The following is a 27,543-nucleotide window of genomic DNA, read 5'->3' on the forward strand; positions in this document are numbered from 1 at the left end:
ACAGCGATGCTCTCAGAGTCAGGTGTTGGGAATATGAAATCTGTCATCACGAATTTGACCTACTCAGGAGGGTCAGGTGAAAATTTTCCATTTTTTCTACGAGAAACAGGGCTTGTGACTCAACAAAGGTTGTTGCGGAAAGTGCTGTCTGGGGCGAAGTGTGACACTTGGTCAAAACCCCAAAACTTTTCTTTTGGGGATGAAAAGACAAAATTGCCTAAAGGAAAAACGCATTTTCCAACCAGTTCAGTGACTCAGGCTTCCATAGTGCCTGCGGGTTGTAGTGCGACCAGCAAAGGGAATGCCAGCACGCCTTGGGGCTCTCTCACAGCTCCGACCACTCCTTACACTCCCAGTCCAGAAGAAGGAAGGGAGAGAAGAGTAAACAAGCCGTAACCCGCTATTACATAGGATCTCCCAGTTTTATTCTGCAGAGCTCTGATCCCTTTCCTAATACCCTAAACCCAGCAGCAACAGGGTAGTTCAAATAATCTTATTCCAACACTCCCTCCAAGCTCATTGTTACAAGGTCTTGCTACCACTACGCTACTGGCGAGGAATGAGACCGTGCGCTTACCTGGGTGTAAATGGTTGACTCCAAGTGGATTTTGATCTTCAACAGTGGCTTTGCTCCATCGACCCATTTAACATCAACGTTCGGCTGCTACCAACAGAAAATATTCAGCTACTTGGTTGCAGACATTTGCAGATGAGAACAAGGCTTTATGCAGCTGGCTCTTTATTCAGCCCCGTGTTTAAATGCTCACTGCCTGCACAAAGTCTGGCGAAAAGGACTTTGCGTGGCACAGGAGAATGGAGTCGTCCTTCAACGCCTGCAGCAGGGATCATGGCCTGCGGCACTTCATCAGCCATTGAATCCACATAATACATCTGCCCACTAGCCAGGTACCACACACACCTGCCCACTCCACACTGCACCAGGGGAGACGCACTGGGACTCACATGGTGAGCATGGAATAAAGGACCAAGAAGAGAGACGGACAAAGCACATGGAGTCCCCTACAAAGCCTGTACTTATGTAAGGCCCAGCCAGGAACACCAGGGTGCATTAGGGGTCTTTTGCAGCCTCCTGATGGTGGGCGAAGTTGGGGCAGGACTTTCTGGATGGACAGGCATGGCTAAGACGATCTGTGGGGCAAATGCAAACCCAAGGCTTGAAATGGTAATAGACGTAGCTTTCTTCTCTCTACGTTTAAGTGTATTTTAAAAGCTCTTCCTACCCTGCGCAACTCCATGTCCCCAAGGCTCAGGTAGCCCGGTGGAAGATTGGCTGAAACGGGTAAATGCTGCTCAAAGGTGATAATTCGACCATCCTTCAGCAAAGGGAGCCAGGCAAATCCCACTGCGGAAAGAGCCAATGAGCAGAGGTTAATGTACCCACACAAGTGTGCGTTCAGCCCAGTTTCTCATGAGACTCGGAGCCGTGGCCAAGACTCACCCGCACAGGGACGCTAACCCAGCGACTGAGAACTGTCTTCCATCCGCCTTACTCTGACAAAATCCCTTCCGCAGAGTCAGCGGCTGAAATTCACATGACACCAACTGCGACCCTCAGTGGGGCTGCATGGAAATAGCCTTTGTGCTGGCTTAATGCACAGGGGTGAACTTCCCCCAACAAGCATTGCTTGAGGGAGGACTGCAGGCACAGATGCCCAGTTCAATAGGACCTCAATGTGGAAAGTTACGCATACGCCCTGATCCTGCACCAACCTGCCACTTTACTCCCATGGGTAGTCCCATTGCAGCCAATGGGACTTCTTATGCAAGTAAAGGTAAGAATATGCAGAAGAGTTTGCAGGATGGAGGCAGTAGTTTGTATTTTAGTAGCCACTAACCCATTGTATTGCTTCCTGTAGTAGGGTTACATGATTCATTTGTTCATAGGAAGATGAAAACAGACTAGTACCTTAAATCACAAACAGTGTTTTCTTTTCACTCATAACTTTACATTTATTTCCATCGCTGAGTTTTAGATTTTAAGGGCTGTAACTTAAGTAGCAAACATACCTGGAGTTTCAATGGAGTCCTGTTTTTTCATTGATGCCTTGGTGTTAATTTCACAGCTGACATGATAGAAGGTGAAGAGCAAATGATGCTTTTGATGGAGATGAATTGGAAGCTCAATTTTAATCTAAAATGATACCATGACAGATAATACTGGATTTATAATTGTCAAGTTATATTGTAAGCTCTCTTATTTACTGAAGTTTTACTGTCATTTTCAGAATCACACATTGTGTTGCAGATATTTCTGCACATCTTTGAACTCGACTGTGTAAGTGTTTCATCACAACTGTGTATTACTTATACATTGTGACCATAACCTTACAGTAATAACACCACATACTAGGAAAGCAAGAGACCAGAAAACAAACTGACATTAAAAACTGAAAATCACTGGGCAGATAGGCCGATGCTTATTTCCCCCCCGTTACATATCCAGCTATACAGAAAGAAGTGCTGAAGTTCTCTATGGCTTTGGGAAACCCATGAAAGGCTATTACTTCCCACAGCTGTTCTAGAGTTGAGTTTTTACCTCATCGTAGAATTCTGGACTTTGGTTATGATGCAACACAATGGCATAGGCATTTGTTGTCAGGAGGGGTCCTCCAGGCTTGCCATAGATACACTGGAATGAAGGCAAGTAACATGTTGGATGAAAGGCAGCTGTCATTCAAATTTGCCAACCAGAATAATGAAATACATTGGAAACAGAAAATACTGACATTTTTCTAGATGCTCTTCTCCAACTTGGAGAGACCATTTGACTGGAGGATAGGTCCATCAATGGCTATTAGCCAGGATGGGCAGGGATGGTTTGCCAGAAGCTGGGAATGGGTGACAGGGGATGGATCACTTGATGATTACCTGTTCTGTTCATTCCCTCTGAAGCATCTGACATTGGCCACTGTTGGCCGACAGGATACTGGGCTAGATGGACCTTTGGTCTGACCCAGTATGGCCGTTCTTGGGATCTTATGAAGACACTCAGTACTATGCCATATTAACCCAGTGAAGTGCCCAATTCTATATACATTTATTTACGATTTCAAAAACGGATTATGAACCAACCTTCAAAGCTTGGGCATCAGCTTCATCTGAGTCCTTGAATTCCATGCAGACCACAATATTCCTTGCCTGGATTGAAGAAGAATGGGAGAGTAAGCTACAAGTTTTAGATTGGGGACGTGGTGAGCGTCTGTACAGCTCATGTTCCATGTGACTCACCTTTGCAAATGTTTTCTGGTTGTCATATTTTAAATGCAAGAGGTACACGTAGAGATGATTTTTGTAAATAGTGAAGGGATAACAGTATTTCGCCACGTCTGGGACAAACTCCTCCACCTCAACGGTGATGTTCTCATGGCCCTTTTCAAAAGGCTTTATAGGGATGTAAGAGGCAGTAACACAATCTAAAGAGGAAGGAGAAGTTGAGATAAGCGGGTGTCTGACAAACATGGGAAAGACAGCAAATGCAACGTGCTACTGCACATTTGACATTCTGCCTTTGCCATCACATCCAGGGCTCTCACTGCAGTCAGAGAGCCATGGGTACATGCCCCAAGGTAGAATCTGTTCCATGCTACTGGGCCAACTTCTCCTGTCAAATCACATGACAGCCATCCCTTCAATGGATCATTAGACTAGTGCAGCCAGAGTTGCCGATTTCCTAAAGCTTGAAAACAAAAGTGCACAGATGTGTTCCTTAAGAGAAACCTTTGCTGTTAAGCTCCAGCCTTCTATAAAAAAGATTTTAAAATATCAGTTTCACTAAGTTAGTTGCTCATTATCTAACATTGTAAATTCTAGATATTCCTCATCCATATTATAGAGAAGCACGCTATAAATGTTACCAGCATGGTTAGCACAGTTAATATTTACTTTCTGATTTGTGTTTCTTACTTGAGAATTCCAGAGGGATGCACTCGATAGTGATATTTAAGTGGCCTGGGATAACCTGGAGTTTTGTCTTCTCTGGCCTGTATTAGAAAGCAAGAACAAACTCGCCAATCTTGAAAATTCAAGCATGAACAAATTAGCCCCAAATATTTGATCTCTACTGGTGGTTTAGAAACACTCTCACGTCCACGCATACTATTTTAAAGAATATTCAAATGCCCACTCAGCCGCTACACCAGTTCCTTACACTCACTTCCTAAACTCTGCCAGCAGCTTCAGCAGATCCTCACTAGAGAGTTTGCCACTGTCTTGTCTATAGAGAGGAGAGAATTTCCCATCAAGATCCAGAGTACCTTGAGAGTCTTTGAAAACTGGCCTGCAAAAAACAAAAGTGGACACATTTTCCTAGCATTAGTATCAGGGAGCTGTGTGGCTACACACGCCAGTCTGTGACACACTCAGCTTCTGCTCCCAAGTGCTGTGCTCTGCCCTGCTATTAACAGTGTATGGAGAGGGAACTGACCCAAAGCCCATCGGTGTCAGGGGAATCTTGTCATTGACTTCAGTGGGCTTGGGGACAAGCTCAAAAGGGTGAGATTCACTCCTGTGCAGGCAACACACACAAGGTCTATGCAACACAAATACTCTAACCTGCACACCGGTGGTGCATAAGGTTTGTGCTAGCTCTCCGCAAAGGAATGAACAGCATCCTACGGAAGCTCTTCAGCATGCCCTTGCAATATGAAAACACTGCTCAGGAACCGACATGTATGTACCAAGCCACAGCCCACACTGACATTCAAGAGTCATCACCATCTTGGTTTAAGACCAAATAGCAACCTAGTGGTAGGAATAGGAGACAGTGGGACGAATTTACATCAGTGTCTTCAAGGGCGCTGCACTAAGGGCCAGCTTGGCTCGGTATATGTTTATCCTCAACAAAAGAATATTAGGGGAAACAGATCATGGTCTTTCTTCAGTCATCCAAGAGAATACTAATTAAGTGGAAACAAAGGGAGGAGCTGCAGCTAAGTGGCATCTCTTGGGACTCTCCCGAGTTCCAGGCTGAATGAGTTAACCTCCATCCCAAAAAACCCACTAACCAAAGGTCCAGTCCTGCAGCCCTTGTCTCCTGGGCAGAGTCACTGAAGCGGAGAGGACATGCATGCAGTCCCTTCAGTCCTTTCTTTGAAAAAGAACTACAGGGGCTACCAGACGGGATCAGACCAGTGGACCATCCTGTCCTGAGGCTGACAGTGTCCTGTACTAGCTGCTTCACAGGCAGGTGCAAGACCTTGGCACTAGCAGTTACCGGATAACCTGTCCCCAAGGAAGTTCCCTCCTGATCATAGTAGCCAGAGGTCAGCTCACACCTGAAGCAGGGGAGTTCATATCTACAACTGGTTGGAAATTTTTCACCCACATGGTTTTAGTGAAAAATGCCGTTGCTATTGAAATCTAGACATCTCAACAAATGTGTTGCTTGTCATGAAAATTCCTGGGGGAGGGACAATGCATTTTTTTTGTTTTGAAATTTTCATTGTGGGGGAAGTTTTGTTTCAGATTTTATTTTACTTTATGTTTTTCATTTTTAAAAAATATTTTCACATTATTTCTTGTCATGTCAGCAGTAGTGGTACACAATATGACCTAATCTAAGAGCTGAAATATTCTATTTTATTTTTAAAATCATTAAGGCAGACACTACATCACAGTGATTGAAACATTTTCTTTTCCAGATCAAAGTGTCTCCTGTTTGTGTTCCAGTGAACAGTCTGGCCCTACTATTACTCTCATGGTATGAAAGAACATAAAAATATTACACATAAAAGTGAAAACAAAATTCAAAATGTAATTTCAGAATTCCAAAATGAACATTTTCCAAAACAGAAATTTTATGGGAATTCCATTTTCCCGGGAAATTTTAAATGTTTTTGTTCCCATATGGAACAAAAACAAATTTCAAAACATCAACATTTCCCACAAAACAGAAGTTCCACGTTTCGACCAGCTCTATTTATAGCCCTCTCCAGAACTCTGGAGGGGAGTCCAGGAGAGCTGGCTGTATTTCAAGGAATCCCTGTTGAGGTTACAGGGACAAACCATCCCGATGACTCGAAAGAATAGTAAATATGGCAGGCGACCAGCTTGGCTTAATGGTGAAATCCTAGCGGATCTTAAACATAAAAAAGAAGCTTACAAGAAGTGGAAGCTTGGACATATGACCAGGGAAGAGTATAAAAATATTGCTCGGGCATGTAGGAAAGATATCAGGAGGGCCAAATCGCACCTGGAGCTGCAGCTAGCAAGAGATGTCAAGAGTAACAAGAAGGGTTTCTTCAGGTATGTTGGCAACAAGAAGAAAGCCAAGGAAAGTGTGGGCCCCTTACTGAATGAGGGAGGCAAGCTAGTGACAGAGGATGTGGAAAAAGCTAATGTACTCAATGCTTTTTTTGCCTCTGTTTTCACTAACAAGGTCAGCTCCCAGACTGCTGTGCTGGGCAACACAAAATGGGGAAGAGATGGCCAGCCCTCTGTAGAGATAGAGGTGGTTAGGGACTATTTAGAAAAGCTGGACGTGCACAAGTCCATGGGGCCGGACGAATTGCATCCGAGAGTGCTGAAGGAATTGGCGGCTGTGATTGCAGAGCCCTTGGCCATTATCTTTGAAAACTCGTGGCGAACGGGTGAAGTCCCGGATGACTGGAAAAAGGCTAATGTAGTGCCCATCTTTAAAAAAGGGAAGAAGGAGGATCCTGGGAACTACAGGCCGGTCAGCCTAACCTCAGTCCCTGGAAAAATCATGGAGCAGGTCCTCAAAGAATCAATCCTGAAGCACTTAGAGGAGAGGAAAGTGATCAGGAACAGTCAGCATGGATTCACCAAGGGAAGGTCATGCCTGACTAATCTAATCGCCTTTTATGATGAGATTACTGGTTCTGTGGATGAAGGGAAAGCAGTGGATGTATTGTTTCTTGACTTTAGCAAAGCTTTTGACACGGTCTCCCACAGCATTCTTGTCAGCAAGTTAAGGAAGTATGGGCTGGATGAATGCACTATAAGGTGGGTAGAAAGCTGGCTAGATTGTCGGGCTCAACGGGTAGTGATCAATGGCTCCATGTCTAGTTGGCAGCCGGTGTCAAGTGGAGTGCCCCAGGGGTCGGTCCTGGGGCCCGTTTTGTTCAATATCTTCATAAATGATCTGGAGGATGGTGTGGATTGCACTCTCAGCAAATTTGCGGATGATACCAAACTGGGAGGAGTGGTAGATACGCTGGAGGGGAGGGATAGGATACAGAAGGACCTAGACAAATTGGAGGATTGGGCCAAAAGAAATCTAATGAGGTTCAATAAGGATAAATGCAGGGTCCTGCACTTAGGATGGAAGAATCCAATGCACCGCTACAGACTAGGGACCGAATGGCTCGGCAGCAGTTCTGCGGAAAAGGACCTAGGGGTGACAGTGGACGAGAAGCTGGATATGAGTCAGCAGTGTGCCCTTGTTGCCAAGAAGGCCAATGGCATTTTGGGTTGTATAAGTAGGGGCATAGCGAGCAGATCGAGGGACGTGATCGTTCCCCTCTATTCGACACTGGTGAGGCCTCATCTGGAGTACTGTGTCCAGTTTTGGGCCCCACACTACAGGAAGGATGTGGATAAATTGGAAAGAGTACAACGAAGGGCAACGAAAATGATTAGGGGTCTAGAGCACATGACTTATGAGGAGAGGCTGAGGGAGCTGGGATTGTTTAGTCTGCAGAAGAGAAGAATGAGGGGGGATTTGATAGCTGCTTTCAACTACCTGAAAGGGGGTTTCAAAGAGGATGGCTCTAGACTGTTCTCAATGGTAGCAGATGACAGAACGAGGAGTAATGGTCTCAAGTTGCAATGGGGGAGGTTTAGATTGGATATTAGGAAAAACTTTTTCACTAAGAGGGTGGTGAAACACTGGAATGCGTTACCTAGGGAGGTGGTAGAATCTCCTTCCTTAGAGGTTTTTAAGGTCAGGCTTGACAAAGCCCTAGCTGGGATGATTTAACTGGGACTTGGTCCTGCTTTGAGCAGGGGGTTGGACTAGATGACCTTCTGGGGTCCCTTCCAACCCTGATATTCTATGATTCTATGATTCTATGATTCTTGTTTATTTTATAATCTCGCTCTAAATCTAGGACTCCAGCCAATCAAAATGCTGGATCAGAAAGACAATACGTAGGGCCAAATTCTACCCTCATTTGTGCAGCCTCCCTGTCTTGAGGAGTTTGGCCCTTAACCCATCACCATGTGGCCTGATTTACAAACAACACAGACAACAACTTCAGAAGGACACGTGAGGATTTCAGAACGACTGACCTGGCAGCCCAAGCAAAGGGCATCCTGTACTGCCCAAGCCGACTACACACCTGCTTAGCCAACTTATGAACCTTCTGGGCAGTCTGAAAAAACAAGAGAAAGGATCAACAAGGTGACAATGGGGTCACACCTTCATAGGACAAGAATTAAAACGCGACAGCTATGGAGAAGGAAAGCTCTCAGCCTCCTAGCAACATACAGCCAGGTAGCAAGTTAGAGCATCGAAGCTGACACCAAGGACTAAGACCATTGCGACTTCACACCATGTCTATTTCACTGCTGTACGTGATCAGCATGCCTTTTAGGGTCCAGTCGGGTTACCAATTAGCTTCAATAACTCATTAACCTGACAGAGCTAGAAGGGCATCACTAGGGAGTTTCCAAATTTGACCTCCGTGATCCTGCACTAACCTATGCTGGATGCAAGGGGGTTACAGAGCCTTTACCACCCGGAGCCTCACCCCCCCTCTCCCTGAAGTCAACGGGACTCTTTTCATTGAATTCAGTGGAGGGTTCAGGTCCCAGCTGGTTTCAGAGTAGCAGCCGTGTTAGTCTGTATTCGCAAAAAGAAAAGGAGTACTTGTGGCACCTTAGAGACTAACAAATTTATTAGAGCATAAGCTTTCGTGAGCTACAGCTCACTTCATTGTAGCTCACGAAAGCTTATGCTCTAATAAATTTGTTAGTCTCTAAGGTGCCACAAGTCCTCCTTTTCTTTTTGGTCCCAGCTGGGGTACACACAATTCATGGTAGCTACCACTAGAGGGCCCCCAGATCCTGCTGACATTTGCACACACTGGCCAGCACACCCCCTGTGCATCCAAGCAGAGGAGGAGAAGGAGAAGGAGAAGGAGGAGAAGAAGGAGGAGGCGGAGCTGTGTGCAGAGTGGGCGTGACTATGGGGTGGGCCATATTCTGCCTGGTTCTGAGCCCTGCAGACTGTGGTGCAGGAACCATTTTCATTCAAAACCAGCTCTTCCCACCTGCAGGCGCAACCGGAGGCAGCTGGTTGTGAGCAGGGCTGAGTCTCTCTTGTGCATAGCAGTTCCACACCCAACTTAGACCAATGCGGCATCAGGCCCCGCAACGTTCTAGCGTGCTGGGGAAATAATTAACTCATCTTAAAAATCTACCACATGTTTCTGAACAGCCAAGCTCTGTTCTGAGAGCTGAGCTGACATCAGCTGTGATGCCAGTGCCCAGAGTGAGGCCAGAAATGCCAAGAGCAGCGGTCACCTTAATGGCGCAGGAAAAGCCCAAGGTTAGCCAGAAAGGACAAGAAACAACAATCCCCTGTGTATTTTCATGCTTCTCAGACTATCACAAGCCAGTGGAGACTAGCCACCTCCAGGTTATCAGAGGAGTGGCCTGCAGTGCCCTTTCGGAGACCTTGCCATACATAACCTTATCTGGTACCTTCTCCGGGTCGGAGTTCTTGATGTACGGGTCCGCACAGTGTGTAATGCTGCCTTGCAACACTTTCTCCACACGGGCAACAAGAAATATCTCCACATGGGGGTTTGCCACGGAGAAAACTCCCTGAAAGTGAACGAACAGCAGAGAGTCAGAGGCAATTACTCCTCCCACGGCTGCGCTTTCCTCCGGCTCCAATCAGAATGGAGCCTGGTAGCTTCCCTGCTTTGGCACCATGCAGATTCATGGCACATGTCCATTACTGACATGGCACTGGGGCCACGTGCCAGGTTCCAGCAGGTTGTCATGATCTGAGCCGGGCCAAAGCCTGAGAGAGGCCACTGGGACAGTGCAGGCACTCAGTACTTCCAAGTTCCACAGCTAGTGCCAATTCTGAGAAGGTTAAATGGCTCATCAGCTCTTTCTATGAGCCCCAAATGTGGTAAAAGTCAGAACTGTTTGGATTCCCAGCAGAATGCAGAACTGGGTGGAGGGGATTCAATAATGAAACCTCCCTCCCACTCAAAGAAAAGCTACAGCGTATGCTGGAATTATAGACTGGAAGAGTCAAAGGTTCCTCCAGGAGGGAGATGCCCAGCTTCCAGGCACTTTCACTGGCTCCTTCGCGAATCCCAGGTGGCTATATTTCAGGCAGAGTTGATGACATTTTTTGAATTTCAAAATGTTGATAAAAATCAGGAAAAATGTCTACTACTTTTGTTTGCATGTTTTCTCACAGTGATCATTCAGGTAACAGAGGGTCATGGGCGAGTGAGGGCTGGATAATCGGGACTGTGCTCTTCAGAGCACAGACCATCTTTCTGTGCTGTGTCTGTACAGCACCTACCACAGTGGGGTCCTGGTCCATGATGAAGGCTCCTAGATGCTACAGCACTCCACATAATCAATCGTGTGCTGTAAATTTTCTGAAGAGTTGCAACAACATCAAAGATTTTTCCTTGCACATACCGTGACAACAAGGAAAAAAAAACAGGAAGTCAGTTCCTCACCTGCTTTATGTAGCGCAGGTGAGATTCAGGAATTCCGTGAATGAGGTGCTCATTGGTCGAAGTCCCCTTGGGGTGACTGTCACCAGTTGCTTGGGTGGAGCTGTCCAGGAGCATTTCACGGACCGAGGGAGGATTCAAGTCGACATGGAAGTCAGCTGAAATCTTGCAACTGTTTTTTACGTCAAACAATGCCAGGCTGATGAAAAAAGGCTCGACCTGGGAATTTGAATGAATGTTCTTGTTAAAAAGCCTGGTACATCTTGGTGTACGTGAAATTTATTGCCAGATACACAAGTGTGACCTCTGTTTCTCTGAGTCTCGGGTCAACTCTTAGGATAAAATTCACCCTTCCACAAGGACTGTGCACCACTTACAACCTGTGGAGGCCATGTACGCAGGGGTGAATTTCACTGTGAAAGAATTACATAAGTAACCAATAGTTTATTTGCTTCTAACTACCCAAAAAAGCACCCTAAGACCACAGCTTTGCCGGCTCTTCTTGCGTTTGTATCTAGTAAAGCTGAGCAGTGCCGTTTTAAAATCACTGACGTTTACAGGCCAAAAGAAGAGGAGTGGGTTATTTATACAAATGGTGGAACACGAATGTCAGGAAGAGATGAGAACACTGATCAGTCTGTAAGAGCTGTTTGAAGGATGCAAGTTCAGTATAAGGCTATGTCTACCCTAGCCGTTTTGTTGGTAAAACTTTTGTCGGTCAGAGGTGTGAAAAGAACATACGTTTCACCAACAGAAGCACTGGTATGGACAGTGCTATGCTGGCAGGAGACTTTCTCCCGCCGACATAGTTACCGCTGCTCACAGGGGGAGGTTTGATTATGCCAGCAGGAGAGCTCTCTCCCATCAGCATAGAGCTATCACAAGGGAGACCTGATGGTGGTGCAGCTGTGCTGTGGTAAGGTCTGTAGTGTACACACAGACAAAGAATGTGCATTTTTAGCATGTTACTTCACATCTCACGAAGTCCCAAAGAACTCAGGTCTGAGTTGCCTGACTTCAGTTGGGTTCTAGCAAGAGACTCTACATATTTCTTGGGCACGTCAGGCAGAGTCACACAGAGAAAGCTTCCAGCATAAACTAATCACCTTTCCCTAGCTGTTCTCACCTTGCATGGGAACTGTCTGAAGTGAGTTCCACAATGGGGGACTACATCAGACCCCATGCTGGGCTTTGTAGCTCCAGGCCTTGACAAGTAGCAACAATTCCATATGTTTTTGGTTCAGAAAGATTGTAGAGGACAAAGCTACCACGTGAAGGTAAGACTGCAGCGTGCCTGATCCAGCCCCGAGCCGAGCAGTGACGTACATCTCTGCTATCTCCAGGCCTGATTCTGCAGGCTAAAATGGAAAGTCCCCACTGGCCCTGGGTGCATCAGGACTGAGGTCTCTGTTAGCAGTGTCTCCATCCCACTCTGTCATATTGGTGAAATACTGTCACAGTGATGCCAACTCAGGCCTCAGGCCTACAAGGAGCTCTATGCCAGTCGACCACCGGTGTCAGTCCACAGGCCACTAGGAGCAGAACAGGGGCCTAATTTCTTTTCCCAGCTCCACCCCCGGTCAGTTTCTGTTGCTGATCAGGAGAAACGGGATGGTAACTGTCTAGTGTAAGCACAGCTCCAAGAGAAGAAAGGGAACTTTCCAATGAAAATGCATACGTTTGTGGGGGAGCCCTCGGATCGGTCACAGACGTGAGCCAGGAGGTTGAAGGTTAAATCATGACAGTTCACCAAAAAGCGCCTGCTGCACTTTTCCTCAAAGGGCTTTACATCAGGCTCAATTCCAGAGAAGTCCAGCCTCTAGAAAACAAAATGATACACATCCTTTAAAACGGGAACGTCACAAAAATGTTAAGGATTACCTTATAGCTAATGGTATTTTACCATGATTAAAAAATAGTACAAAAAGTGAAGCACATTCACAAACTAAGAGCCCATTCAGTGCCCATTATTCACATGCATTAAGGACAGGAATTCATAACTTTGTACTGATTTTTGGCAGTCTGGTTTGTACCGTACAGAGAACTAAATCACCCTCAGATTTCAGTTCTGCTCTCTGCCTTTTAGTTGTAACCTTGAGGATCCACTCAAATGTCCAAACATAAGGAACTTGGAGATGAAAACAGCGTATGTGCAGTGGGAATGCTCAAAGAGTTTTTACCACTTTGCAGGACTCTATTGGTTGAAGAGGTCATTCACATGGTTAATAGACAGAGCTGCCAGAACCAGCAACAGCTCACAAACTGGAAGACATTTTTGATGGGCAGCAATGACCAGTCTGGTTACAAACAGTCAAGATGGGCAACTGATTTAGATTTGCTGTAATAAAACTCAAACCATCTTGAATCCAGTCACCTCCTCCAGAGGAGGAGGCCCAACTAGTCCTGTCACTGGTTTGTGCCTACACACTGACCGTTCACAGACAGTGCAGAATGTGAAGAAACAGACAAGATGACCTTTAGGCATGACCCTTAGCCAGATAACAACTCCCTCCCTTAACCAGACCCTCCTTGCTGTGTGCCAAGGACGTAGGACTGCATCCAGAACATCAAAGTAACCGTGTGTTGAAGGGCTGATGTACATGCGATCATTTCCCCCCAGTTATTGAGGAGACCCATGGTATAGCTCCATGAGGGCTATTTTCCCCCCCTCAGAGTAATCTAAGCAAATATAGGCTGCAATCATTAACCCATTTTAGAAAACCTATTTCTGATTCTCTTTCGAGCAGACAGAAAACCCTGCTCTCTCTCAGGCCCATTGATGCGATCACATAATTGCTTCAACATCAGCCTGACAAGTGTGTAAACACGCGCCACAAAACTGAACTTGTGTCCATGATCGCAGACCTACCAAGCCGCAAAACACATGGGGTCTGCTCTGAACCAGAATCAACAGACCTCTTTGTGCCCAGGAAAAGAGCACCATGAGTTCAGTGACAGCCCAGCCAATAAAGGTCTTTTGTACTGTACTGTCAAGGATGTTCCCCTTCTGAATCATACGACTAGTATTTTGGGGAGTTGCCAAGAGTCCCTTTTTAAAAACAAATCTCATGGCTGCCACAAGGGATGTAGAGACCCCGATGCAATCATCCTAAAGAAGGCCCGAGAGGGAAGTTTGGTTTGGTACAAGAAAGACTCTTGGGAGACTCTGAATTTTTCCCGTTAAATCAGAAGCGTCACCCTCCTGGGCTCTAACAGATCATATTGAGTTGAAGCTAGAGAAAATCAGAAATTAGGAAATAAATGGAACAGGTTTCTAAAGTCGTGTTAAGAGCAGCAGCTTATTCCCTTTAAATCTCACGCGTGCCTTCAGCTCCGTCCCGCTGGCCTCAGGGACTGAGGAGAAATACCAGCGTGCATGCCAATCTTTCCTTTTGCCATCCTGGAGAGAACCTCAGCCCCCATCATCCCACATGGCAGCTCTGCAGGAACTGGGGCAGTCTCTCTCTCTCTCTATTCCCCTGACTATGCAATGGACAAAGTCGTCCCTTCTATTCCAAAGGGACTGAGCTCAAGCCGCATTATCATTGTGCTTGTATCAACATTTCTATTAACTCTTTCCTATCCGTGTGAATAGAGATTCGTTCTTGCCACTTTTCCAAGGCCCAAACTTGAAAGTTCGTAAAGAACAAATTTAGAGACAAACAGATGTGTTCCCTATAAAAACAGCCTACTTAAAGAAGGGTCAGCTGTCTACATGGTCAAATTAAGGGCTACCATAGAATCAGACTAAGTCCCTGGAAAGGAGCAGTGGGGAAAGACCAAATTCGGCACGCTGCAACTGTCACACAGGAGTCTGAACAGGGAACAGCCTCTATGGTTTGGGAGCTTCCGTGTGCCAGCAGCCATGAAGACTTCCTTGATGTGGGAGGTGTTCTGAGCTTTGGTATCTCCAAAACCCAGAACCTGAGCGGCTGGCATATCTCACAAGGACTCAGCAGAGACATGGGCTTGCTGCTTATCTCATTGGCCTTATCTGTAGAGGTGACTTGATTCCCAGTCATTTTACTGTCTTCCTACAAATCCCATTGCTGCCGGAGGTGACCACAGCCACCCAAGGAAGGAAGGAAGCAGAAGACACCAAATGGACTTTTCAGAATGGCTGAACCCTGGAAGACTCTAAGGGGGGGGAGGAGGCAGAAATTACCTGGACTTCCGAGGCAAAGGAAAAGAGGTTTTGTCGTCCATCATTTCCGCTTATTTTATTCAGCTGTTCAGTTTCTCTTCCATACTAGGACAAGGAAAGCATTGACATTACTGAGGAGACCAGGCCACAAGAGAAGCAAGTGTTTGTCTTTAGGAGGAATAGACGCAAAATGTAATAAAAATAAAGAAATCAATGTTGTTCAGAGCTGACTGATAACTGGTGCCCTGCCACACCACCAAACGCCGCGCCGGGAAACAGGAGGAATCGGGGTCCCATGGCCGGGCTAAGTGACACGATCACTCTAAGTGACACAGCCAGCTGGCTACCAGATACCCGCACCTGGCCTACGCAGAGTAGTGACGAGCCATCCCCGCCCTGCCAAACAGGAGTGAAGCTGTCAATATTATTGCACCACTTTGGAGGCCAATCTCTTCTGCCCCCCTCTGCATTGCATGTCCCTGGGGTAGACTTGGCGACCTCTTCTCCCCGCCATCTCCAGATGCATCCACTGTCCCTTGCTCGACACCCTCTCCCCCAGCTGAGTTATCCTCTTTTGTGGCTTGGGTGGCACCTTTTACCTTGATGACTCAGGTCAGTTACCCCCCACCCTTCCGCTTTCCCACCCCCCACATCCACGCTCAGGCTACGTCTTCTGGGATGTTTGATGCGTCCAAACCTGAACTTCTCGGCTTGCTCCCCAAATCACGTCCCTCCCCGCCTTTCTCCATCGCCGTTGGCAACATTCTCATCTTCCGAGTCACTTGTGTCTACAACCTCGTGGCTGTCTGACTCTTCCCCTCTCTTCACCTCCCGGCTCTCACCAAATCCAGCCATGTCTCCCTTCACAGCCTCTCCCTCCGAGATCCACCCTGTCCCCACCCACAAAATTCTTCTCTGCAAGCCCTTGTTACCTCTCCCCAGAACTTCTGCAGCCTCCCCGCCGCTCATCTCATCCGCTCCAATATATTCCACGAGCTGCAGCCCAAACGGCTGCTCTGACCCTGTCCCCACTGGGTTTCAGACTCCTCACCCTCCTTCTGAAGGCTCTCAGACAGCACTGCTCTGGGATGCACGTACCCCCATCTCTTACTGCACTTGCACTCCCACTCCCTCCCTCCCACCTTTCGGAGGCCTCCAGCCCCTTTCCAGCTCTGTGCCACAGGGCTGGGCACACATGTGGTTCTGTAGGAACCAGCACTGGCAGAGCCTCCTGCAGCTCCCTCCCACGAATAGCTCCCCGAAAGAAACAAGAGCACCAGCTCAACAGACGTTCTCAGACTGAGGCCCTGTCTCCCTCCTGTCTGCAGCTCCTTCCAGGTTTCTGCTCCAGCCTCCTTCTTCCCTGCCACTTCCAAAGACACAGACCCTCCCCCCAATGCCCCTCCCCCTGCCCTCTCCTGGCTTCAGCCCCCCCTCCCGGGGTTCTTTCTCCTATCCCTGTCCCAGCAGCTGGCTCTGGGCAGCAGCAGTGGCAGTGCTGCCGGTGGTGTGCCTGAGTTTGGATGAGAATACAGGCAGCTCTTTATGCGGTAGCCTCAGCAGCAGACCTGGGAGCCGCTCCAGCTCGGTGCTTTAAGGCATCCTGATGGGATCTGTACACAAGGAGGCAAAGCTGGTGCCAGCAACATCCCGTGGCTGCCCAGAGCACAGCTTAGAGACTTCTGCTGTAGGGAACTTAACCTCGGTCACTTAACAGTGTTGAGTGGGAAGTCCCTTTGCAGTGCCAGCTGCAAGTTAGCTGTGGGAGTTGAGGAAATGACCACTGTGGACACAATACCTTCATCAGCTTAGGATGCATGCTTCTCTCCAAGCTCTCCAGGATGTTTTCCGATTTCCCTTGGCTGCTCGAGTCAACATCTGTGAAGTCATGAAAAGCAGATCTTCCAAATGACAGCAATGGCGCCTTCTAATCCCATCAGGCCCCCGGGCTCCGCTCCTGAGCCGCTCACTTACAATAGCACAGGGACAATTTATTGGCGCACTTGAGACACTGCCATGGGTTTCCCATCCAGCAGGAGAGTCAAGTTTTAAATCCACTTTTATCCTACCCACTACAGTGTATGTGCTACTAGCCAAATCTCAGCGTCAGCATTTACTAGCTACAATGCCTATTTCTAATGCAGGAAAGAATGTAAACACCTCCATGCTGCCGAACGACGACGTCAGCTCCGGAATGGTGAAAAGAAAGATCGAGTGATTTAAAGACCCACCTTGTACAGACTCCACTGTGTCTTTCCTCTCTTGTACCAAACTCTCCGTATTGATCTGAATGATCTTTTTCAGAGTTACCAGCCACTCCTCCATTTCTTGTTCACTTTCAGCTGCCAGATAGTGGCTGTACTTATCTAGCATCTTGAGTTCAAATGCATAGCGGCGCATTTTGGGGCACTGCACAAACAAACAAGACAGCAGGCTTCTCATTACACCTCGTTAATACTGCCTTCATTTTAGAGCTCAGCTCAGTGCAGAGCAATTAGGAAGCTTCTCCCGGACGAAACTTACTATGCAAAAATAACACTGTTACAAATGCCTTACTTCCATAGCACCTTTCATTCCAGGGCATTCCAAAGGGCAATCACTAACTGCACACATGCAGTGCTCAGCCCCACTGACATGCAGCTAGCTCTGGGGTGGAAAGTTGCAAGCAGCCAAGGTGCAGCCGGTTGCACACTAGTGTGAAGGGAAACTTGAGCCAAAGTCACAAGAGAAAATTCCTTTACTTATTAAAAAAAGTGCCATGGAAGCTTTACAGCACACCCAGGAGCTTGATTTTAAAGACTCGTCCAACCCACCAAGTAGAACTTCTGCCCGGCGCTATAGCAAGAAGCATTAATCAAAAACCAAACTAACATGGTTTCATGGTAGCTCACTTTTCCAACCGCTGCTGGTCTCATAGTAGCATATTCCAGTGAGAAGTCTAGGCAAATCCCATGATGCAACATGTAAAGTACAGTCTATGCCGCCCAGAGTCACGACTGATGGCTACAAAAAATAAAATCTACGGAAACTCGCTTTGGAACCTGCGTGGAATCTGCACTACTCACCTGAGCATTAGCCCAAACCCACATGAAAACAGTGCACCCTGTGAGAACTACACAAGAGACAGAACAAGGTCAGGAATAAAAACTCTCTCAGTCTTCAGAAGCTGTGTTTTTCCATACACTACTGCTAGTGCATGTGACTAATGCCTGATGGACCTTTCCAAAGCAGGGTTTTTTACATGATCAAAGTACTTGGCTGAAACAGTTTTCCACAGAACACACCATGATGTTGCAATTTGGGGACATTTTCCACTACCACTCTTTACCATTCACCACTCCTCCTCCTCTTTAACAAGAGCTACAGGAAGCAAACACAGCTCATTTGCATTCTCTTATTATTTGTATTATAATTGTCCTCCAGCAAACCACAGTGTTCAAATACATAGTAAGAGACTCTACCTGCCTGGAAAGGCTTAAAATTTCAGGCCCTGCTTCTGTAACCCTGTGCACGGGTGAGTTATTTTACATGTGTGAGTAGTCCCATTGAATTGTGTGTGTACAGGATCCGGACCTAATTTAAGACAAGAGACAACCAGTGGGTGCAGACAGACGGAGAGGAAGGCAAATGAAAGTAAAACTGGGGTGAACATCTGACTGCACAGAATAGTTTCTTGCCCTCAATCTTGCATGTACTTCAAGCACCTTTAGTTCCATTGAAGTCAACGGGAGTGCCTAGAGGTCCCCATCAGGGGACAGGGCCCCTTGGTGGTGGACATTGTACAGTCATGAAGGAAAAGAGCTCATCCAGTCTCAGTATGGATGGCATAGCCGGTTGGGGAGCAGACGGAAGGCACGATGGCAGTGAACCCCAGGTTTTACATGGTCACTGGTAGGCTCTGCCCACCCCCTGCTAGCCGCAGCGATGGCGTTGCTGGTCAGGCCGGCGGGTAGGCAGATGGAACAGGCAGAGTGCGCGAATGAGATTGGTGAAGCACACGTACAGGGACGAAAGCAGGTAGGACTCACCCTCTGTCAACCTACCTGAACAACGTCAATGCAAGCGTCCAAGAAGATGCAGCCTTTGGATTCTTTTGAAATTTTCTCGTCTTTATAGGAATTCAGAATATAGGAACCATCCGGCAGTTGCGTGAGGTAAAAATACTGTCTCTTGAATACCTGCAAGAGCAGAATGCCATTCGCATACAAGGGTCACTCTGTGCCACACACAGCCAGCAAGGCACGCATCTTCAGCCTTTGTATGATACCCCGCTAGGGAAACCAGATGGTCTCTCTGTGCTACCCATTTACCAGGTTATTATTAAACCTAAAGATGTTCTCATACTCAGGCTTTGGAAGGAGGAAAGGACAGAAAACATGTTTCACAGGTCAGCACACTCACAGCCATGACTGAAATACTACCCCCAAAAGCTCCTGCGTCTCACACACCTAATTCCAGATTAGTTCCCTTGACCCTCCGTTCACCTCCGGCAGTTTGAGACCGTTCACTCAATGGGGTAATTCAAAACTCCTTAGCAGGGCTGGATTCCACAACTAAACAAGTCCCTCTCACACTGGCAATCTGAGGAATTTCCCTCCGGGTTAGATAGGCAGAGACCCTGTGGGGGTGGGGGTTCGCCTTCCTCTGCAGCATGGGGCAGGGGTCACTTGCAGATTTAAACTCGTGTAAATGGTGGAGTCCCTGCAACTTGAAGTCTTGAAACAATGATTTGAAGACGTCAGTAACTCAGCCAGAGGTTAGGGGTCTATTACAGGAGTGAGGTTCCATGTCCTGCAATGTGCAGGTGGTCAGACTAGATGATTGTAATGGCCCCTTCTGAGCTTAATGTCCGAGTCTGAATCTGAACTGGCACCTCGTTCTGTCCCTCTGCACCCTCTCCTGGGATGGCTCACTTCTGCAAGGTGCTGAGGAAAGCTGATCAAGCAAAGCACTTGAGTCTGTCCGCAGCCTCATTGACATCAGCGGGGTTACTCCTCTGCTTAAGTGTTTTGCTGGATCATGATCAAAGTGCTCAGCACTTGAATTAATATCTTTGTGGGGGGAAGATGTGCATGATTACAGGCTGGTCCTCCCTTCCCCCCCAATGCAGAGTCTTCATACTGCCTGCACACCCTCCCCTCCACTGGCTCCTATCCCCTTCAGCTCTAAAAAGAAAAGCCAAGTGGTTACATTAGGGTCTGGGCCATTCAGCTGAGCAAGCATCCGGGGATTCATTCCACCACACAGAAGGTACTTCCAGAACCCTTCGTGATAAAGATCTCAGTAATAGTTGCAATCCATTTGTCAGACAGATGTTGTAACAACAGCTTGGAAAACAGTCCAGGGACAGAATCTGAATGGGATCCACGCAACTGGTTGTGTTTCTTTTTGGAGAACACAGAGTAACTTTTATGGACCAGCCTGGGTTTAGTTTCCTGACTCATTCACTCACCCCTAAATGCAATAAGTTTGTCTTGAGTGTCTCCATACCTGAATTACAAATACAAACATACAGACTGGACCGTGCCCTCCAATGCTCCAGATGCAATCTTGTGCTGCAAGTCAATGGGAGCATAAGACCACACGCACAATTAGTTGCATCTGCAACTTCTTGCTTCTACCGTACTGGATGCCAAATTAAGGTCAGGATGTTTGTGATCCATCTGACTACTATATACTGGGAGCTAGAGAGACACAACAAAGATGAGACAAATGTGCTCCTGCCCTAAGTAGTAGTCACACAACCCACCTTTCCTGGAGTCTGCTTAGCAATAGATACTGGCACATAATGCCTGGGAACATTTTGCAATTTCAGCAGTTGGAAAAGTAGCCTCAGATGTTCTCAGGTTTGCTATGAATCAGAAATGTATTTCCTTCTTGCTAGAGACCAGGATTAAAAGGAGCATGAAGGTAGGGCACAGGAGGTCAGGAAAGAGAAACACCACTTGCACTCCCATTTTGAGACTTTGAAAATATTCTCATTGTAATGAGTGCCTGGAACAAATATGGATCAATGCAGCATTTAAACAACACCGATCAGGTTCTACCAGTAATTCCATAGTTCCATGAATAGTAAATCTATCACTTATTTGATCAGGCCATTCACTTATTGCACAGAATAGGAAGAGTGAATTAAATCTAATCCATTAAAATGTAACACTGAGTTCAGCGTTTAGATGAGTACTGTATGTGAGCTCCGAGGACTTGAGGCTGATGAATTTTAAGTTTAGAGGATAGTGTAAGCACCCTGGCTCTGATTCAGCAAAGCACTTAGTATGTGTGGACTTAAGCAGGAGCTCAAAGGTAAGCACTGCTTCAGCACTTTGCTGAACTGGGGCCTTCAATACTTCAGTGCTGGATGCTACAGAAAATCTTAGACTAAACACATGTGTATTTAACTAATGTTCAGAAGACAGGAGAATAAGTCTCTCATGGGATGTTTGATTTCATGCAAAACATTTGAAACATTTAACATCCTTCCAATGGAAAGTGCAGAAGCAAGCAGCACATACAAATACGCTGCATTATTTATATGGATTTTTCCTTTGCAGGCCTGCTGTTACAAAGAATTGTCAGAATGCTGTACCGCTTTTGGAATGATTGCAGAAACCTAGGAACAGAGCGAATGCCATATCAGATCAGACCATCAGTACAGCTGGCTCAGTATCCCACCTTTGGCAGGGGGGAGTTGTGAAAGCTTCAGATGAAGCAAAAACAACAACAAAAAATGTTGCTAGTCAATTCTGTGGGGCTAGCCAGGGTATTGAGGCGGTCCAGAAAACAAAAAGGGTCCTGATATAGCGACTGCCCTGGGTTAAACTGGATTGGTGTGCAACAGAACCCAAGCTAACCAGAGTCACGCTGGAGAATGTGTCTGCAAGAAAATGCACTGCAAAGAAAAAGGTTACTCTTAAACACAGTAAACTGTAAGCCTAATTAAGTTCTGCTCATAAACTGGCTCACCATGAAAAACATTCTGTACATGCTTAGCAACAGCCAGCACCATTAATTGCCAAGCACATCACTGTAATGAAGGAACTTGGAACTGAGATCATGGCAAAGCTCCTTCTGCAACACCATAATGATGCTTCACTGTGCCAGTATGGATGGCTTCAGACCTTCAAGGTGCTACTGCTTTCTCACAACTCTAGCAACAGGCATTAGAGAAGTCTTCTGCAAGGAAGAGAAGTGATCAGAACCAGTGTTTGCACCAATGGGCACTAATTTTGGGTCCCTTGATTTTTGGGTCACCCTATAGATAGCTGGAATTGTGGGGGTGCAACACTTCTACAAATCAGGCTCAAGTTAAGTCAATGGGATTGCAGCTGCTCAGCACCTCTGAAAACCAGGCCTGAGATGCCTCTAGCTGAGCTTTTAGCCCTCCCATGCAGCAACATCCTTGAGCATGTGCCTCACTTCATAGGTTGTACATTGATATGCTCTAGCGCAACCAGAAGTTATGGGCTTAGTGCAGAAATTACCGGTCCTCTGGCCTGTACGATGCAGGAGGTCAGACTAGATGATCACAGCTTGGGCTTCAATTCAGGCATGTGCTTCTGCACCTCACTGAATCGAGGCATCAGACTGAGAAACTCAAAATCATGGAATACGTTGGAGAGCTTTTAGTATCCCAACAGGAGCAAAAGAACGTAACGTTTTTTCTCTTGAGTCTTGCTGCCACTATAATTTGGAACCCACCCAAGTGTTATCACCAGATCAGTCTCTCTTATCGAGTAACAAAGCAGTTGTTTGCTGAAACAACAAATAGATCATTGGCTGAGCAAAATCACTTATGCAACTGGTTTGAGCTTCTGTAGCAAAGTCCGAGCTGTGAAGTGCTGCATGGTATCTGATAAAAAGAAGAGCTGAAGACATAGCTGCTGCACAGGAGGTCAGTCCTACTGTATCATCTCAGTGACACCATCCCTGCTTTAAGCACAGACACTTGTTATTTAGATTCTAAAAGTTTGGCCATATGCGTACAAGGAAACCAGCATTCAAAAGCGCCCCCCCCCCCCCCTTTTTTTTTTTTTTTTTTTTTTTTTAAGGCCAGCTGTTTTGGTTAATTCAGTTGTCCTCCTCTTCTGAGCCTTGGGCGCTGATTCAGAAGGCGAGCATGGGTTTACTTTAACCTACCTCTTTTCTTAGCCTGCCCTTTGTGATCCAAAGCGACTAGTCTTACGCACTTCTCATCAGGGTTCAGCAAAGATCGCACTGCAGAAAGGGACTCGTCCAGAGGGAGGCTCAGTAAGACAGTTACAGAGGGGCCCAAACCAAAACCCAGCAGCCAGATTTGGAAGCTTGGATCTGAACAGACACACTTGGCTACAAAACGCCACCCTCCCAGCACTGCTCTGGCATGACAGCATATGGAATTAAGCTCACCTTCATGGTAACAGTGATTGTACTATTGACATTTGCTTTGTACAGCCAGCCTTGTTTGATGATTCCACCCTTCTGAGAGCACAACGAGGAAGAGTCCTGGAACAAAACAGGAGATTAGAAAGAGGTGATGTCGGTGCTAACCAGGTCCTGACCCTGCCACTGTGTCATATGCAAAAAGTTCCCATGGAGGGGAACTTTAAGGCTCATTTACACTAGGAAGTTGCAGTGAATTCATCATTCAAGTGGTATTACCCGCAACATGGATGCAGTTATATCAATATACAGTTTTGAAATGGCACCACTATTCCTGTACAGAAAGGGGAATATCCATACTGGTACGGGTCACCCTTATACTGGTATAACTGCATCCACATGAGAGCTTTTACTGGTATAGTACTACAGTTAAAAAAAAAAAAATCACAATCCCTACCCAAACCAGTTATATCGGTAAAACTTTTCAGTGTAAGCCAGGCCTTAGCATCTGCCCAGCTCATCATACTCAGCATTTTCCACGTGTAGATCTCACAGTGCTCTGCATGGGGGCACGCATAATTATCCCCATTTCACAGGCAGAGAAGCAACTTGCTAAAAGTTTCAGAGCCAGTCAGTAGCATAGTGGGGGATAGAACTTAGGCCTCCTGGCTCCCTAGAGAGTAGCTTCCAAGCCTCACAATTCAAGACTCTACAGTGACAATGAAAATATTCACAGTGCTTTAGGTCTATGACTAAAGTCCGGGATTTCTCCTTGCTGACAGTTCACCCTTTTCCATGAACACATTGCTTTTCACTGAAGTTCTTTTACCTAATCCTGATGCAAAAGCTCTATTGGAAAATTACAAAGAGCACAGTACACGTTTGGTCAGACTCAAGACAAGACGAGGAATTACAGTTCAGCTAAGAAGGGGTATGGATGCACACCCTCAAATTACTTTAGTATTTTCATTGGAGTATTTTATTTGGGGAACTACTTAAAAGAAAATAATTCTGTTATATTTTGAGGGTTTATTTTTGTCCTTTTCTTTCAGGAAAGCACCTTGCGTAACTTACTGCAGAACACCGCATCTAGATAGACTGAGAAGCTATTAAAGGAAAGAACTACACACAGCTAATGTTAAGGCTATGACACAAGCCAACAAAACCACCACGAAATTCAGGGTTGGGCCCAACAATCAATTCTTGACTATAAAGAGCCGTTCCGGTCTGCCTCTAAAAGGCACATCCAGGACATGCAAAACAGTCATTAAAAATGCATACGAAACATCACTTTCAAATCTTCAGCCTTAGTAAAACACAAGCTGCCTTTTTCCTTTAATAAATTCATCAGCTGTGATGCCTCATGGCCACATCAAATTTAAACACATTTAGGCTACCATGTCCAACAATTTTAGACTAAAACTTATTAACAACTTCCATTGCAAGGCAGAAGAGAGTCAGACCCTGTGCCTTTAAACGAGCAGCAACACCATTTTGCAAGATTCCTTTACACATGGAAACCTACCTGTTCACTTTTGATTGAAGTAGATCTAATTAAAACCTTCACACAAAGAATTGCTTAGTAATTTTCTTGGCCTCTCCGTTTCGTACTGCTGCACGATACCAGATGGAGAGCTAAAGAAAGCATCCGGGGAAAAACATCCCGGTGAACTAAAAGGAAGCACATGCCTACTAATTCATAAGCTTCTTGGCTCTAAGAGATTATCTTGTAACACCTGTGGATGGATAATTGTCTATAGCCTTGTCCCAACCACTCAGAAAAGGGAATGGGCCGTCAGTGTATGATTTCCCAGCAAGAGCATTCCAGACTGGCACTTTGCCTGGTGTGAATTGTTCCAGCTGGAATGCATAGTGCTGCGGAGACATTTATCTTCCCCTTACCTCATCCTTCTCAATGTCTTCATCAATCTCAAATATATGGTTTGGAATCTTCTCCGGTCTAAAGGATTTGCTGAAAATATAACACAGTATGTAAGACAGCCACACAAAAGGGAAGAATTATGGACAATAGTAAAGAATGAGTACTGGTCCTCTTGTCACTGCTGGGCACGTACATGCATGCAATAGAACGAGTAGGCTCAACAACAGATATTATTTGCAAAAATTGATGTGGATGAGTAGGGAGGGGGTAGGACAATGGAAGGCAATACATTTATGTGTGTCGCCATGATGTGTCAAAAGCGGGTGCCTGCCTAAAAGATATGCCTTAGCTCAAGCAGAAGTTATTGGGCTTGGAGAAATCCCCGAGAGAAATTCTCTGGCCTGTTCCAGGCAGAAAGCCAAACTAGATCATCATAATGGTTCCCTTCAGACCTTGAAAACTATGGATCTTGTTGCTTCTCTGGGAGAAAAATGATATAAACATGCAGAAGTCTCAAAGCTTGTACCTCCCCCCCATGCCCTCTTCACACGCACCGAAGCTGGGCTTCACACTGAACATACATTTCAGTACAAGTGAAACCTACAGGAACTGGTGCCTTAATTGACCACCAAAGACATCTTTACATTTAAAAAACCTCCAAGTCATTCTGAAGCCTGATTTTCTGACCAAACGTGACCGAAGTCTGACTTCTGACCAAAGTCCACAGCTGGGTGGCCAATGAACTTGCTCTACCATAGAATGCCCATAGCCTTTAGAGGGCCAAATCCTGCTTGCCTTACTCACCTGTGTAGTCCCATTTACGTCACTGGCACTTCTTGTGTGAGCAAGGCAAGCAAGGGCTGGAGGTGGGTGGTTCTTCCTTTGGTTTTTGTTACACTCATGTAACTTCGCCAACTTCAGTGCAGTTATTGCTGGTTCACATGAGCAGGACTAAGTCAAGGGACCAACCCATCATTTATTTTGCAAAAGATCAGATAGCAAGAGCATGTGCAAACAGAATGGTTTCAGAGTAGCAGCCGTATTAAAACATGGGGAAATAGTTTTACTTTGTGTAATGACCCATCCACTCCCAGTCTCTATTCAAGCCTAAGTTAATTGTATCCAGTTTGCAAATTAATTCCAATTCAGCAGTCTCTCGTTGGAGTCTGTTTTTGAAGTTTTTTTTGTTGAAGAATAGCCACTCTTAGGTCTGTAATCGAGTGACCAGAGAACTGAAGTGTTCTCCAACTGGTTTTTGAATGTTATAATTCTTGACATCTGATTTGTATCCATTTATTCTTTTACGTAGAGACTCTCCAGTTTGACCAATGAACATGGCAGAGGGGCATTGCTGGCACATGATGGCATATATCACATTGGTAGATATGCAGGTGAACGAGCCTCTGATAGTGTGGCTGATGTGATTAGGCCCTATGATGGTGTCCCCTGAACAGATATGTGGACAGAGTTGGCAACGAGCTTTGTTGCAAGGATAGGTTCCTGGGTTAGTGGTTCTGTTGTGTGGTGTGTGGTTGCTGGTGAGTATTTGCTTCAGATTGGGGGGCTGTCTGTAAGCAAGGACTGGTCTGTCTCCCAAGATCTGTGAGAGTGATGGCTCGTCCTTCAGGATAGGTTGTAGATCCTTGATGATGCGTTGGAGAGGTTTTAGTTGGGGGCTGAAGGTGATGGCTAGTGGCATTCTGTTGTTTTCTTTGTTGGGCCTGTCCTGTAGTAGGTGACTTCTTGGAACTCTTCTGGCTCTGTCAATCTGTTTCTTCACTTCAGCAGGTGGGTATTGTAGTTGTAAGAATGCTTGATAGAGATCTTGTAGGTGTTTGTCTCTGTCTGAGGGGTTGGAGCAAATGCGGTTATATCGTAGAGCTTGGCTGTAGACAATGGATCATGTGGTGTGATCTGGGTGAAAGCTGGAGGCATGTAGGGAGGAATAGCTGTCAGTAGGTTTCTGGTATAGGGTGGTGTTTATGAGACCATCGCTTATTAGCACCGTAGTGTCCAGGAAGTGGATCACTTGTGTGGACTGGTCCAGGCTGAGGTTGATGATGGGATGGAAATTGTTGAAATCATGGTGGAATTCCTCAAGGGCTTCTTTTCCATGGGTCCAGATGATGAAGATGTCATCAATGTAGCGCAAGTAGAGTAGGGGCATTAGGGGACGAGAGCTGAGGAAGCTTTGTTTTAAGTCAGCCATGAAAATGTTGGCATGCTGTGGGGCCACCCATCGCAGTACCGCTGATTTGAAGGTATACAGTGTGCCCAAATGTGAAATAGTTATGGGTGAGGACAAAGTCACAAAGTTCAGCCACCAGGTTAGCCGTGACAGTATCGGGGATACTGTTCCTGACGGCTTGTAGTCCATCTTTGTGTGGAATGTTGGTGTAGAGGCTTCTACATCCATAGTGGCCAGGATGGTGTTTTTCAGCCACACTATCAGAGGCTCGTTCACCTGC

General features: G+C 46.2%; 1 protein-coding gene across 8 annotated transcripts in view; it reads right to left on the reverse strand.

Annotated features, from left to right (window-relative positions):
• The window catches only part of DOCK11 (dedicator of cytokinesis 11), a 131,609-nt gene that overhangs the window by 60,438 nt on the left and 43,628 nt on the right, over window positions 1–27,543 (reverse strand). For 4 of the 8 annotated variants that reach the window (XM_043491540.1, XM_043491542.1, XM_043491536.1 and 1 more), the window contains exons 5-22: window positions 25,096–25,165; window positions 23,221–23,316; window positions 18,879–19,013; window positions 17,067–17,244; window positions 16,634–16,713; window positions 14,857–14,940; window positions 12,370–12,510; window positions 10,695–10,910; window positions 9,676–9,810; window positions 8,272–8,354; window positions 4,175–4,297; window positions 3,925–4,001; window positions 3,250–3,434; window positions 3,094–3,159; window positions 2,558–2,650; window positions 2,029–2,152; window positions 1,242–1,363; window positions 578–664 (exon numbers count right to left, since the gene is read on the reverse strand). In XM_043491540.1, coding sequence (XP_043347475.1) covers window positions 578–664; window positions 1,242–1,363; window positions 2,029–2,152; window positions 2,558–2,650; window positions 3,094–3,159; window positions 3,250–3,434; window positions 3,925–4,001; window positions 4,175–4,297; window positions 8,272–8,354; window positions 9,676–9,810; window positions 10,695–10,910; window positions 12,370–12,510; window positions 14,857–14,940; window positions 16,634–16,713; window positions 17,067–17,244; window positions 18,879–19,013; window positions 23,221–23,316; window positions 25,096–25,165 — 2,095 coding nt within the window. The remainder of the gene's footprint in view (window positions 1–577; window positions 665–1,241; window positions 1,364–2,028; window positions 2,153–2,557; window positions 2,651–3,093; window positions 3,160–3,249; window positions 3,435–3,924; window positions 4,002–4,174; window positions 4,298–8,271; window positions 8,355–9,675; window positions 9,811–10,694; window positions 10,911–12,369; window positions 12,511–14,856; window positions 14,941–16,633; window positions 16,714–17,066; window positions 17,245–18,878; window positions 19,014–23,220; window positions 23,317–25,095; window positions 25,166–27,543) is intronic. The other 4 variants (XM_043491541.1, XM_043491538.1, XM_043491539.1 and 1 more) reach the window with 3 other exon arrangements.

Source organism: Dermochelys coriacea, chromosome 9 (genome assembly GCF_009764565.3).
Source record: "Dermochelys coriacea isolate rDerCor1 chromosome 9, rDerCor1.pri.v4, whole genome shotgun sequence".
Taxonomy (NCBI): Eukaryota; Metazoa; Chordata; order Testudines; family Dermochelyidae; genus Dermochelys; species Dermochelys coriacea.